Source organism: Panthera uncia, assembly GCF_023721935.1.
Source record: "Panthera uncia isolate 11264 chromosome D3 unlocalized genomic scaffold, Puncia_PCG_1.0 HiC_scaffold_8, whole genome shotgun sequence".
NCBI lineage: Eukaryota > Metazoa > Chordata > Mammalia > Carnivora > Felidae > Panthera > Panthera uncia.
The window spans coordinates 47234102-47249376 of NW_026057586.1; the positions used below are offsets into that span (position 1 = coordinate 47234102).

At 44.1% G+C, this 15275-nt stretch overlaps 1 protein-coding gene across 2 annotated transcripts in view; it reads right to left on the bottom strand.

The window, feature by feature from the left end:
• Positions 1-3471: 3471 nt before the first annotated feature.
• The window catches only part of LAMA3 (laminin subunit alpha 3), a 279507-nt gene continuing 267703 nt past the window's right edge, over positions 3472-15275 (bottom strand). For both annotated transcript variants that reach the window (XM_049619625.1, XM_049619626.1), the window contains 6 exons: positions 13211-13351; positions 9620-9779; positions 9390-9520; positions 6897-6990; positions 5588-5707; positions 3472-4857 (listed from right to left, as the gene is read on the bottom strand). In XM_049619625.1, the coding sequence (XP_049475582.1) occupies positions 4712-4857; positions 5588-5707; positions 6897-6990; positions 9390-9520; positions 9620-9779; positions 13211-13351 (792 nt within the window). In that variant the 3' untranslated portion in view covers positions 3472-4711. The remainder of the gene's footprint in view (positions 4858-5587; positions 5708-6896; positions 6991-9389; positions 9521-9619; positions 9780-13210; positions 13352-15275) is intronic.

The following is a 15275-nucleotide window of genomic DNA, read 5'->3' on the forward strand; positions in this document are numbered from 1 at the left end:
GTCCCACGGCACTTCAGCCCATGAGGGGCCTCCCCTCACCAAAGACACTGCAGAAACATGACATTAAGGATCTTATTCTCTGTTGACAGTATTGTAGTTGAATGCTAGATATGCTCACTTATTTTCCAGAGCACAGGCTATTTCTGAGGAAGTGTATTTCCTGCAGGAATAGTTAAGTACTGATATTTGCCTTAAAAAAAAGAATTTTTAAAAAATATTTATGTTTGCGACAGAGAGACAGAGACAGACAGAGCCTGAGCAGGGGGGTGGGGCAGAGAGAGAGGGAGGCACAGAATCCAAAGCGGGCTCCAGGCTCCGAGCTGTCAGCACAGAGCCTGACACGGGGCTTGAACCCACGAGCAGTGAGGTCATGACCTGAGCCGAAGTCGGATGCCCAACTGACTGAGCCACCCAGGTGAACCCTGATAGTTGCCTTCTGAACGGACAACATGCCAAGCTACATCACCAGATACCCAGCTCCATTCTAACTGTCCAGGAATGCATGCTCCCTGAGTATGAAATGATCGAAAGGTTAGCAATTAATTAGCAAAAGCCTTTTGAGCAAGGGATGGTTTAATCAGTGTGTGCTGTGCTATCTGTGTGCATTCACAAAGACTGAAGCTCTGCAGAAAGTTCCGGTCCTTCCCTCTCTGAAACTCTCAGTTCTCATCTTATCAAGGACTCAATGTAGAGTAAAATAAACCACACATTCAAAATTTATGGGGAATAAAACCTTCTGGCAGTGGAAAGGTACACTTCACATTCTGAGGTCACAGAAGCCTTTATGAACAAAGGAGAAAAGAAACATTTTCAGTAAATAGTATCCATCATCTCAGGACTCTGCCCTCTGGGAAACTAATTACTCCTCACCCTGAGGATGATTAAAGGAGATATTCCAATTTTGTCTCTACTTTCTACACTCAGGCTACAGACATTCTGCTAGAATTTCAATGGCAAGGAATTAAGTTATATTGTTTGGCAAATCAAGAAAGTGGAAACATGACGTATCTGTCACCTACCACCAGTGCTATTATGACCATTATCACTCATGAAAAGAAAAAAAGTGTTCGTTTTGGATTTTTCCCATGGGGGGAGGGTTGGGCAGGGCGATGAGGGGGATAGCGGCTCGAGTTTCTATCTGTGTAAGCCCTGGAAATTTTGCCTCCGTGAATCCTTGTTTGAGTTTCAATCACAAAGAAATCAAACCTATAAGATGGAAGAGGAAGCCCCTGGCTGCCCAGAGAGCACAGTACATTCTTCAAGCGCTCGGAGGAGTGCCTTGTTCCCTTCTGGAAGCATGTCCAAGGCTTGGCACTGGTTTGGAGCGCTCTGAGAGTGGCACACTCTGCAAATCTGGCTGTCTGGGGCTTAGCATGGGTTCTTAGGGACAAATGATAAAGCTGCCCGTGTTTTAAGTCTTAAGGTGTTGTGCACAGTCACCTAGAGCCCTATAGCTGACCATGCTGTGATTCCAGGCATGTGATTTGGGCTCAGATGAGCCCAGAGCATGGTGGCTATCTATGGGCTGGCTTGCTCCAGCAGCTGCTCCCTGTCTTGAAGACCAGGGGCAGATGTTGGTGACTTTATATTTAGCGGCATCAGACCCAAGCCCAGTTAAAAAAGATGTGAATGCAAGTGGATATATAACCTCTTAGGGGAAAAAAAAAATGTGGCAATAGCTCACCATAAACATGAAAATGTTCATATCCTTTGACCGGGTAGTTTTACTTCTAAGAAAATAAATAAGTATATATTCCCTGCCAGATTCATTTTAGTGTTGCTTATGATTACAAACAGTTGAAACAACCCAGCTGTGTAAGTGGTTGGAGGTTGGTTAAATACATTATGATAAATTTATTTGATGGAATGTTCTACAGTCAAAGACCTGGGAAAATTCACCATATAGTTTTTAAGACCACATAAAAATACATACAGCATAATTGTAATTTTGTAAAGAAATACATGTGCATTTAAAATGAATACAGGGTGCCTGGCTGGCTCAGAGGGTTGAGCATCCAACTCTTAATTTCAGCTCAGGTCATGATGTCCCAGTTCGTGAGATGGAGTCCCTAGCTGGGCTCTGTACTGACAGCATGGAGTCACTGCCCTTTTCTCTCTCTCTCTCTCTCTCTCTCTCTCTCTCTCTCAGAGCTAAACAAACTGAAAAAAAAATTTTGAAAATAAAAAGAATATAGACATGTAACTAAAGACCTACAGGTTTCTGAGTGATGAGCTATGGGTGACTTTTATGCTTTTCTGCATATTCTGATTTTTCTATAATGAACACATATGCCAGTTGTATTCAGTACAATAATGCTATTTAGAAGTGGTTCCACTCATATGCTGGCTTTAAGCCTATCATTTGTAAGAAAGAATCTGGCCTTTCTGGGGCTAGCACTGACTTACCTAAAGTTGGAGAGCCCCGAGAGCTGGGAGAGAGACAGGAGTCCATGTGGTAGGGAGGGCAGAGCTGGGGCTTGGGGATTTTGCAGCACAACACGGCGTGGGGGGTGGCACAGAAAGGAGCTGAGTCAAAGGTCTCTGTGGGGAAGTGAGACCACTTCCCACACGGGAGGAGGGGAACGTCAGCATGTTCTGTCCAAGGCCATCGTCCTCTGCCACGGGGTTATTGCCAGTGTGACAAAAACTCAACCCCCCTTGTACTGAGAAATTAGGTCAAGAGGTGCCCTGGGAGATGCTACAGGAAGCGGCCCATGAAGGCACACGCATGACTGCTTCCTAGTCACCTGATGTCCCTGAAGTGACTGTTCAGGGAATAGTGCCGTGCTGTTGGCTTTCTCACAGTGCAGGCCCCATTTTCCCCTGACCGGAAGGACACCAACTGTGGACCTCTCATGAACTGGCCAGAGCCAGCCACCAGTGCACCCACTGTCCCTACTTAGCCTCTCATCCCAAGGTCAGCCCAAGTTGTGAGACACTTTGAGCCAGGGAGAGGACACCAGTGATAGTATCTGTATGGCACTTCACAGTTTACAAATAATTGCGCTGATGGTTTAGTTAAGAGCTGTAAACGTTCCTTTCAGGGAACACACATTTACGATCTGAGAACAGGCATGCTGAGGGCTTTCTGTTTCCTTAACTGTCATTCAGTCTGTGACACTCTGTGCCTTCTGGTGGCTGGGATTATATTCAGAAAAGGCAGATGGACAGCTGGTCTTCAAGGTACTACAAAATGGAAGGAAAACCAGCGGTATTAGGTGAATTTGCCGTCCCTTTATGATGAATCTAGGAAGGGCTCAGGAATAATCAGCCTAATAAATAACTCTGTAGAGTCAATTAGATTAACACCAGGAAGCCAAAGAGAGAACCACCCATTTAGTGTAGTTAGTGCCAAGACGGGTAAAATGGATGCTCTTCATGAAGACTCAGAATCTGGGTGGTAAATAACTGACAGAAGTTTTCAGTTAAAAGTCAATGTCTTCAGAAAACATATAACTTAAGGTCATGTAATTCAATCCCTGAGTCAGCATAGCATCGCTAAGGCCTACCAGCCAGCCACTGTTGAATACTCCCTGTAATGGGGAACCTGCTACCTCTCCTGGAGAATATTCCATGGTTGCATAGACACAGGTGTTAGAAAGCATGCCCACAGGACTGCAGTGTGACGGCCAAAGAAGAGCACTGAGTTGAAGAGAATGTGGCTCCATTTCAGAGGTAGAGGGCAGGTAGGTGTTAAGGATACCACAGAGGATGACCATATCCAAAGTTTAGATTTATTCTTTTTCTTCTGAGGGACAAACACTATGTAGAAGACACAGAAATGCTTACATAGTCTTCTTCGTTAGGAAGAGCGGTGCTGGTTAATTATATTGGTCTAGTACATGTCTCATTGTTTTGTAGATTAAACAGGAAGCGATTCCTCCTTCCTGTTGACTTCTGTTAGCTTGCCATGCAAAGCTTTAATTATAGAATGTATATCCATCTCATCTCCCCTATTGGATAGTTTTTGCCCTCAAGGAATTGATAGTCATAATCTAGACTTGGTTGGTAGCAGACTGTACATGGGAAGCCAAGGGGAAATATAGGTCCATTAATTCAGTTTGTTCGTTATTTACTATTTTGTGAATATTGTGTGTCTCCCAAGTTGGACTGCACATTCCTTCAGGGCAGGAATTATGTCTTCTGCCGGACGGTATAGCCAACACTGAGCACACACAGTGCCACACAAGTCTGTGCTTCATAATTATCTGTAGAAAACTGTGTTGTGGGTAGCACACTGAACAGGTGCTGAAGAATTAGTATGATTAACAGTGGCCAACAAGCCATTGGCTTAATGCTAATCAAACGTCCCCATTTAAAGAGTACACTGCATTTATTTAACCCCATTAAGTTACAACCCCATGACACATGTCAGTTTTTGTGTTTTTAAAGTGCTTTAAAAGATATTTATTTTTTTACCAGGTGGAAAATAATGTCCTTTAAAAGGCATTTAATGTTTAGTGGAAAATGATATTACCAAAGCATGTAACAAGTTGTTCATCACCTTCAAGACATGGAATTTTTATAAATACACAGGTAACACTGAGTGCCAAAAGGATGGGTGTGCATGGTCAGAGTATGAAATTAGACTTGCTATTCATCCCATCTAGATGGTGTCTTAAGTCAAGAATGATCTTGAGCAGAGACAGGGAGGTATGTTGGGTAACTGTGCTTTTGAAGGTGACTTCCCTTGCTGTCTGATAGGTTTGTGTTAGTGATCAGGACAGCCATTCAGACTGACAGATCCCTGGACGTCCATGGCTTCAGTGACAGGGACAGGAATGTGGTTGACTTGAATATTCTTCAGACAGCCAAAAAATGATTTCCACACAGGGAGCTTCAGCGTCTTCAAGTGGGCTTCAAGAGAAAAGGAGAGGCATTCCATGAGTGTGAATGTGCCCAATTTAGAAAATCATCTTATTAGAGCTAAAGGGACCGAGGATCTCAGGCCAGCCAGTCACCTCCTCCTTTGAGCTGGCACCCCACGTCCCTGCCTGCTGTGATAAATCACCAACAAGGCTACTTATTCTTCAAGTTCTTCAAAGAAGCAAATTCCACAGCCCAAATCAATAGATAATAACTCTGAACACTAGTGCTTTTTATGGGTCATGGAAGACCCATAAAATTAACAAACTCTCCGGAGGAACATCAAACAAGGAAGAATGACAAGGCTCTTTCCAGGCAAAATTCCAGAACCTGCCTGGTTCTCCCATTCTGGCCCCGCAAAGCTTAATAACTCATCAGTAAAACTAAATGTCTGGGGAGGAGAGACCAGTTTTTAGCCCCTTTCCTGATTCTTTGCTGCTATCAGGCTTCTAGGTAAAGGTAGCCTCTTAAGAGAGGCTTATGAACGATAGGCTTGGGACAGGAGAAGCAGCAGCAATGTGGCCTGGGCTATACAATGTGCCCATTGCTACCAATTGGGTTTTCCCATGTGTTGGAGCAAAGAGCCTCACTGTCTCCACTGTCCAGCCAACGGCTGCCCAGCTAATAACCCATGGCTGGGGAACTGATTTGTTCGGTTAAGATGGAAATGTTAAGAGCTGACGTGGGGCAACGTGGGTGTAGAAGCCAGGACAAGAGTTACCTGGAATGCCTCCAATGTGCAGTGGCTCCTGAGTGCTGGCAGGTGGGAAGGGGAGCCGTCCAGCTGTGTAGCTATTCTCTGTGTCCAGTTCCAGGTGCAAGATGTGTTGTTTTACGGTGACTGGTGGGAGAGGAAGCTGGTCAGGTTGATTACCTGAGGACAGCCCTGCCCAATGTTTAATGACTACACTAGGGCTTCACCACGGGCTTCCTTTCAACCCATTGCTGTGGGAACACTATTGCTAGGAATTCCGTCAACCTAGACACAAATTCAACTAGTTTTTCAACACTAAGTGGGATGTAGATGCTTTCACATACGTTGCAGGATTTAATCCTTCAAATGAATCTGTGAGGAAGATATGGTCACTCTTCTTTCCCAGATAAGCGATTGTGACTCTCAAGCATTGAGGAGCCTGACAAGACGGCTTGGTTATAAGTTGAATGAGTTGGGATTCCAGCTGCTCTCTCCAGAAGCTATCTTTATTTCACAAGATCTTAACTTCCTTCCAGGGAGACGCTGACTTCTGAAAACTGAGTCGCTCTTGACCCTCCAAATAGAATTCCTCCAGTGTGAACAATCCTAACTAATTGCAATGTAGTCAGCATTCAAATTAGACAAGAGACTACTCTTCTTTTTTGGAAAGGTATGTTAGCCAATACGGTTTAATATATTACCAAACTAATGTGCACAAGTTATTCATAAAACAGCAGATTTGGTTTGGGAGGCTATGCCCAATCTCCTCCCAGTGGTTTGTCTAAATCGTTTGCAGTAGTATTAAATGGACTTGAACAATAGCAAGAGCAAAGACTTCCTGGGCACTTACTGCATATTGGACACTGTTGTGCACTTTACATACACTGTCCCATTTGATTTTCACCACCCTGGGAGGTGGGCCCTATTTTTATCTCCATTGTGTTGAGGGGGGAAACTGAAGATAAAGAGCAATTAAGTGGCTTGCCCAAGGTCACTTAGGTAAGGGCCGGAACTGAGATGTGATCTCTGTTCCTTTTGATTTCAGAGCCAAAATCTAAATCATAATGTTATACCGCCTTGAAAACACAGAGTATCAGTTTTCTGAGCTCAAAAAGAAAATTCTCTGTATGTTACAGAGAACAGGTTGCAGCAGCCACGAATTGCATAAATGCAGCCAGGGCTGAGAATGGACATCTTCTCACCATGTCAGTCTGGTGGACTGAGCCGGGTCATATGCTAATGGATTGATAAAGCGAGGCTGTATCTGGGACATTCAAATCCAGATGGAAAGGGACACTGTTTCAGGGTGTGAACAACAGGCCACTGGACATCATACCTGTCACCGAGTGCCACCGCCCGTCACACAGAGACTGCTTTGGTGTAACTGATGTCAAGATGCCCCCCGCCTCACTGTCCACAGAGGCCGTGACCTGGAAGACACATGCATTTTCCTATTTCCTTCAGAAAGGCTGCTGGAGCCAACTTCCCTGCCTTCTTTCCTTCCCACCGCTTGTCACCCTGAGGGCCCTGAAGCACCTTAGACGTGGCCCCTCCCTCTCGCACCAGGTGATCACAGGAGGGCCAAGGCTTTGCAAGAATCTCTCTGCTGAGTCCCTTCCAGGAAGCAAGCTGCAAACCCAAGGCCAGGCCTGAAGTTGCTGCCAAAGGTGACGAGCTCTTCCCTCCCAACCCAAACCCCTCCTCTGTCAGGCTCTACTCAAAGGCCACTGATCAGCAGGGAAGATCCTCCTCAAGCTATTGATAGGCAACTGCGGCCACAGTTCTGTTTAGAAGGACGCAAAATTTGGAAGGCAAAAATGCTGGTTGAGGCCTACGCCCTGCTGCGAGGGCCAGACAATTAGAATAATTCCATGAATGCATGCCTTAGGGTTGTAGCTCAAGGAATTCAGCAAGCTAACTGATTGCACTTGTACTGGGCATGTGTCAGGGGTCAGGCACTCATGCTAGCGTGCAGAATCCCACAGTCCCACTCTCTGGACCAGGGCCAAGGGCTGAACCAAGGTGAACAAATACCAGGACTAAAATAAGCAAATTGGTAACTAATTTGCATTTAATTTGCATGTCGCTAGACAGCAAGGCCAATTCTCAGGCAATTTTAAGCTAAACAATGTCACTGCTGTTATGAAGGTCATCGTGTCTTGATTTTTGCATATGCGATTATTTCCTCTCCAGAAGCTCTCGTGGAGCCCTACCGCCCCGCTCCCCTGAAAAGCCAGCCTTCTCTCAAGGCCAGCAAGCAGGTAGTTGCTTGCTCCTCTCGCCTACCAGAGGCCTGCTCAGACTTAAAGGCTGCACCTCAAATAGAAAATGTTCTAGGAGTTTGGGCTATTTTATTTCCTTCTCTAGTTTCCCCCTCACAGTTAAGCTGTGGAAGGGTAGAAGTAAAGGAAAATGGCATATTATGGCTAAATAGAAGATCACAGGCCCAAAATGGAGCCACTTAGGCTGACTCACCAAACCGGTGCTTAATATCTAACCCAACTGAAGCTTCAACCTTCCCCAGAAATGTCGTCTCGATAGGTCAGTCAGGAATTTTCTGAACAGCACCAATGACAACCTGTCACATGGACTTCTCCAACCCCCCAAAGAAATGTAAGGTAATCTACCTAATAAGACGCTTTCCTCTAAATGGAAGGTAACCTTGCCTGGAACAGTCCTTTCTTTTCTTTTGCTAATGAGTTCCTTGCCCCACCGTCATTCCTATAAAAACCTTCCATTTTGTACAACTCCTCAGAGCTTCTCTCTATTTGCTAGATGGGATGCTGCCTGATTCATGAATCAATTAATAAAGTCAATCAGATCTTCAGATTTATTCGGTTGAATTGCTGCTCTTTAACATTATCAATCTTAGCCTTGAGGCCTTCCTGGAACGATTTGGTTTTTAAAAGAGTTTTTGAAAAGGAAAGGGATATAACCTGGTGGTGAAACTAGGGTATTGGCCAGGCCCCCGAGTGACGGGTAAGATGAAGCAGCAGAAGTGTCCACTGAAGGAGGAATCCCTTTAAGCCAAAGGAAGCCTGGAGCGGAGAGACCCGGGGCCAGCTTGGCTGCAGGGACCAGATAGGCTGGTGAGTGGTATAGGGAGCATAAGGGAAATCTGAAACTGATTCAGTGGATACCAGCCCATGGGCGTGGGCATGACATCGTGTAGACAGCTGGTGAGAACAAATATCTCATGAGTTCTGGTGCTGCCCTTATGAATAAAAGTAGAGATATGACAAGGGTGAAGGGGAGGAGAGAAAAATGAACATTTGTTGCGTATCATAGTTGCTATTCTCTTGTCAAAAGCCCTGAGATATAAACATTATTATCCACATTTTAAAGACAGACAGAGTCTGAAAGAGGTGAAGTAACTTCTCCAGGGCCATATAACTAAGTGGTGCAGTTAGAATTCAGCCCAAGATGATGAACAGGAAACACAATGACCAAATGATTTGTTAAAGGAAAATAGTAAGTTAGCCCTCAAGTCGGGTCTCTATTTTTTTTTTTTTTGAGAGAGAGAGCATGAGAGGAGGAAGGGCAGAGAGGGGTGGGGAGATGGAGAATCCCAAGGAGGCTCCACACTGCCAGTGCAGAGCCGGGACCCAGAGCTCAAACCCATGAAGTTGTGAGATCGTGACCTGAGTTGAAACCAAGAATCAGATGCTTAACCAACTGAGCCACCCAGGCGACCCTGAAGTCAGGTCTCTTAAAACAAGATTGGATCCCACTCCGTCACAACTCCACCTACTGTGGTCTCCAGAAATGAATGTGGTCCTAATGCAAACCCATAGATCCCGTCCCCCCACTGTCATCAAACTGTACGCACCTTTCCTGCCTCCATATAAACACATAGGTGCTTCCCGGACTGACTTCCGACGTGCATTAGGATGCCAGTGAGGCTTCTTGGGCGAATGCTGAAGACAAGCTTAAATTCCGGCCCCAATAACACAGAGTTAGCTTCCAAAAGAAAGTAAAACAGTTAAAACATCGTAATTCAAGAAAAAGGATGGAGTTCTTCAGACTCAAAGACATAAACTGTTCCAAATTGCCCCTTACCCAGGATGATATGACCTCCTTCTTGGGAGAAATAAATGCCTTTCTCCACAGAGCCACTCAAGCAGGGGGACACAGCAACACTTGCAGCAATGGTGTTTAGGGGTTTCAGATTCAACTGAAAGTTCCTCAGGCACCCCACAAAGCTGTTTGGGGGGAGGCTCTGCAACCAAGCAGAAGAGAAAGCAAACTTTATTAAGCCACAACTCCCAGAGACATATGGGCAGCCAAGGTTAAAGGCAGGGCAACTGTCTGCCAAAGGGGTTTGAGGGGGGCGGAATTCATCCATCCTGCTTCAGAGAGTCAGGTGGGCCTGACTGTTGCATTTGGCTCCCTGCTCACACTGCCTAGAAAACCCTGGATACCAGACGTCCGGTGGGTGGCCGAAGTTTGAGGCCAAAGTTTGAGGGCACCAAGTGGTATGTATGCAAGGGGCAAGGGCAGTGGAGGTCGCTAGCTAGTGCTGGTCAGTGACCTGACCCTGGTCCACATGACAGGGCTACAACAAGGGAAATCTCCGCCTTCCAGTATATAGATATCACTGTCTCTTTGCAGGTACAAACCACTTCTTAGAGTTTGATGAGCCTATGCGATTGCTTAATGCAGGGCAGCTGACTGAAAAAGAGGCCAAAACATTCCAAAAATAATAAAGTGCAAAAAAGCTTCCTAAATTGTTGGGCTCAGTGCACCACCAACAAATCATGAATGCTGTGGAGTTAAAATAAGACACAAGGCATAGCATCAGTGGGCATGCATGGAGCACCCAAAGGTGGCCTGGAACAAGGGCTCCTCACCTAGGGCCCCTGCGTGCACCTCCAGGGTTCTGTGATCTCTTAAATTATATAGCAGATGCTCTCTGCATGTGCATTTTCCTGGGTAGAAAGACTACCTTTCCTCTTTAAATTTTTTAAAATTTATTTTTGAGAGAGAGACAGAGCATGAGTGGGGGAAGAACGGAAAGAGAAGGAGACACAGAATCCGAAGCGGGCTCCAGGCTCCAAGCTGTCAGCAGAGAGCCCAATGAGGGGCTCGAACCCATGAACTGCCAGATCGTGACCTGAGCCGAAGCCAGATGCTTAACTGACTGAGCCACCCAGGTGCCCCAAAAGACTGTAACTTTTAAAATTTTTTTCAAAAAAAAATTGAAGAATCACTGAATAAAATCCTTAGACTCCCTTCCAAAATAAATGCTTTTAGGACCCTGGAATCCTACACAACAGATGCACTATGTGATAATTTTAAGACATGGTGATATTAGGGATGCATATGGTATCAGTGTCAACAATAAACTACCGACTGGACTCCCTATGAAATTCTTAGTTTCTTAAAATTTACCACCTTATGCAATGAAGAGCCTGTATCTGAAACCAAGCTCAGACTCTGCAGGGAAGGCCATCGCCCAACACTGAATCCCTAAGGGCGACTGCAGGTTGTGGTACTCAGAGGCAGACATTGACTGGATGTTGCCTGCCCTCTGAAACGATGTGGAGCAGAGTAACCCGTGGTTTGCATCCTCGGGTGGAGGGGATGTTGCAAAAAGAAACTTGGTTCCTAAGAATGATATAAATGGGGTACTACAGACTGTCCCATAGATTAGGATGCTGACTATGACTTATCCAGGACAAAAGAATATCCATACTGTGCTCTTGAATAGCTACCCCATCCTGTGATTTCTCTGAGAGGGAAATAGTTACATACAGAGGTTACAGAAAAGCAAACATTTACATTGAGGATTCTCCTTAGCAATTAATGCTATATATTATGCATGTATTATACAATATATCACATATATATTATATATCATATAATATTCATTATATAATGCATATTATAGAATATTATATGTAGTATTAATATATGGCAATTATATATAACTTTATTACGTATTATACATATACATAATACATACAGTACAAATATGTATAATATATAATAAAGCAAAACACTACTTTTTTTTGCTGGAGGCTGCTTCAGATTCTGTCTCTCCCTCTCTCTCTGCCCCTCCCCTGCTCACACACTGTCTCTTTCTCTCTCAAAAATAAATAAACATTAAAAGAAAATTTTAAAGTATTTTGAGATTCTTGAATATCTTATATAATTATAATGATTACCTATTAAAATGTTTTAATTAAGATATAATTGACATATAACATTATATTTTTTTCAGGTGTGCAGCATAGTGATTCTATATATAATTAGTGCTGTGAATACCATAATAAGTCCAATTAACATCCATCGCTACACATAATTACAAACTTTTTTTTTCTTATGGTAAGAACTTTTATGATTTACTTTCTCACCAACTTTCAAATATAGAATACAGTATTATTAACTATTAACTGTGGTCACCATGCCTTATATCCCAAGACTTATTCATTTTATTTATTTTATAACTGGATGTTTGTACCTTCGTTTAAAAAATGTTTTTTCTAATGTTTATTTATTTTTTGGAGACAGAGAGAGAGGATGTGAGTGGGGAAGGGGCATTGAGAGGGGGAGACACAGAATCTGAAGCAGGCTCTAGGCTCTGAGCTGTCAACACAGAGCCTGACACAGGTCTCGAACCCAAGAGCCGTGAGATCATGACCTGAGCCAAAGTAGGACGCTTAACCCACTGAGCCACCCAAGTGCCCCTGGAAGTTTGTACCTTCTAACCACTTTCATGATTATATTATAAGGTGAATTATTTTTATATACAGTTCTGAAGCACGACTGTTTTTGGCATGAAATGCTCACCATGCTGTGTGGTTACCATTTGTCACCATACAAAGTTATTACAATATTATTGACCAGGTTCCCAATGCTGTACTTTTTATCCTGGTGAATTATTTATTTTACAACTGGAAGTTTGTACCTCTTAATTCCTTTCTCCTATTTGGCCCATCTGCCACCCTCCCCCGCCCCCCACCACCCCACCGACTTCTGCCAACCATCAGTTTGTTCTCTATATTTATGAGTTTATTTCTTTTTTGCTTGTTTATTCATTTGTTTTTTTTTTTTTTTAAGATTCTACATATGAGTGAAATCATATGATATTTGTCTTTCTCTGTCTGACTTATTTCACTTGGCAAAATAGCCTCTAGGTCCAGCCATGTTGTCACAAATGGCAAGATTTCATTCTTTTTTATGGCTGAGTCATATTTCATTGTATATATGTCCCACTTCTTCATCTATTTATTTATCAGTGGACGCTTGGGCTGCGTCCAATATCTTGGCTATTGTAAATAATGCTGCAATAAACATAGGGGTGCATAGATCTCTTCAAATTAGTGTCTTCGTTTTCTTTGGGTAAATACCCAGCAGTGGAATTATTAGATTGCACAGTATTTCTCTTCTTAATTTTCTGAGTAACCTCCACACTATTTTCTATGGTGGCTGTTCCAGTTTGCATTCCCCCCCGCCGCCCCCACCACAACAGTGCGTGAGAGTTCCTTTTTCTCCATTTCCTCACCAGCTCTTGTTATTTCTTGTCTTTTTGATAACAGCCTTTCTGTCAAGGGTGAGGGGATATCTCATTGTGCTTTTGATTTGCATTTCCCTGATGATGAGCGATGCTGAGCATCTTTTGTGTGTTGGTGAAACATAAATATTTACCTTTGGTTTCCATGAGGGAGGTGATCCCAGGTAAACTGGTGCTCTGAGGCCGAAGGTGGAATTTCCAGGCAAACTTCCTTCCTGGGCCCTCAGACCATCCACAACCAAGTGCCCCTTTTCTCCATCTTGCCCAAACACCACCTTAAGAGGAAAGAAGATAAATTAATCATTTTTTATCTTTGACAATTGGTGATGTATTTTATTATTGGTCACAGCACATTTTTTAAACAATGTTTTTCTTTTTCTTCAAGGAGCTTTAAAAAATTAGAAAATTTTCTCCCTAATATTGTCATCATCATCATCATTTTGTGAGATTATGGTGGATATTGAATAGAGTAAGCTAGAAAAGTGAAATTTGAAAAAAAGGATTCCTTGAAAGTCAACTACTAAAAAAGATACAGTTGATCTAGAAACCTATGCAAAAGAGAAACAAATAAAGAGCCACAGGAGTATAAATGAAGACACACCCAGGCAACAAAGGGGAAGGAATAGTTTGTGCCAGAGCTAAGAAGGGAAACATCTCCCTTCCACACGGCTCTTGGAGCAAGGGGTCAGTGGCTACTTCTTTACTAAAAGGAGCACACATTTTAAACTCTTTGCTAAATGTCTGGGGTGGACCCTGCCATCTCATGGCTACGAGACTATTCATTAATGACTCCCCAACTTATACTCCCAGCTGTGACCTCTGGCCTCTCCACCTGTCTACTGACAGCTGGGCTTGAATGTCTGACAGGCAACTCACCCCAAGGATGTTCACAGCAGAACCCGTCCTCTTCCCCAGCTCTAAAATGCTCCTTCCCCGGCCACAGCTCCTGCATCCCAGTACCAGTCCCTCTGTTGACCCAACTGCTGGCCCCAAATCACAGGACTTGATACTGACTCCTCTTTCTCTCACGCTCCACGTGCAATCCACCAGCAAACCCTCTCGGTTTTCAGAGCACATCCTGGACAGTGCACTTCTATCCACGATCGTGGAGGCCTCTTGAAGCAAAGGCAGTAGCATCCATCTGGCTGCCTTACTTCCATGCTTACCCCCACTTCATCTCTTCAAGCTAAAGGCAGCTTTGAAAATATACATCTGTTCATGCAATGGTCCTTTTTTAGTTTAATACTCTTCAGAAGCGTCAGAGACACTCAGAATAAAATCTGAGTCCTCACCTTGGTTTCAAAGCTGGTATGATCTGGGCCCTGCCTCATTCTTGAATCCCATCTCTTATCCTTTCTGTTCTGTTCACTCAACTGATCCCTATCTCAGGGTCTTTGGGCTTGCTGTTCCCTCTGCCTGGATCACCCTTTCTATAACTTCAAGGGACTGTCACCTCCCAAAGGAAGTTTTGCTTTACTACCCTATCTGAAATAGTCCCCGCACTCAGCCACTTCCTTACCTTGCTGTAATGCTTTCTCTGAGCACTTACCAATATCTGACATTGTATCGGGTATATTTGTTTGTCCCCACACTCAGCCACTTCCTTACCTTGCTCTAATGCTTTCTCCGAGCACTTACCAATATCTGACATTATATCGGGTATATTTGTTTGTGTGCTCTAGGATGGCAGCTCATTAAATATTTGTTGAAAGACTAAGTCAATATAACTTGTCAAGCTGCTTACGTTTTTTGAGTTCTAGTTCCCTCATCAGGAAAAAAAAAAAAGGTCCCTTTTGTCTTAAATTGAATTTTTCTTCAAATCTGGATGCCTTCAGGGAAGATCTGGAATGCTAGAGATCTCGGTCTTTAAGCTTGTGCTATCCAGAAGGCATTCCAGGCTCAGAGAGGGGCCTGGACACCCAGACATGGTCTTGACAGACGGAAATTGTCCAGGAAGCAGGGGTGGGAAGGGGGTAGGGGACACAGCCCAGGGAGGCAGGGCGAGGACCCCGAAGAAGTGGTCAGTAAAGCCCATCTGGGCACTGAGGCATCCGTGCACAACATCCTTGCCCAGCACATGCAGCCATTTCCTGTGCGAAGACATGGGGGTGCCCAGTGCCTCCGGCCACACGGGCTCTCCCAGCGCTGTGCTTCTGTGGCTGGCAGAATGTGGACACTCCTTTCCAGGTACTCCATAGT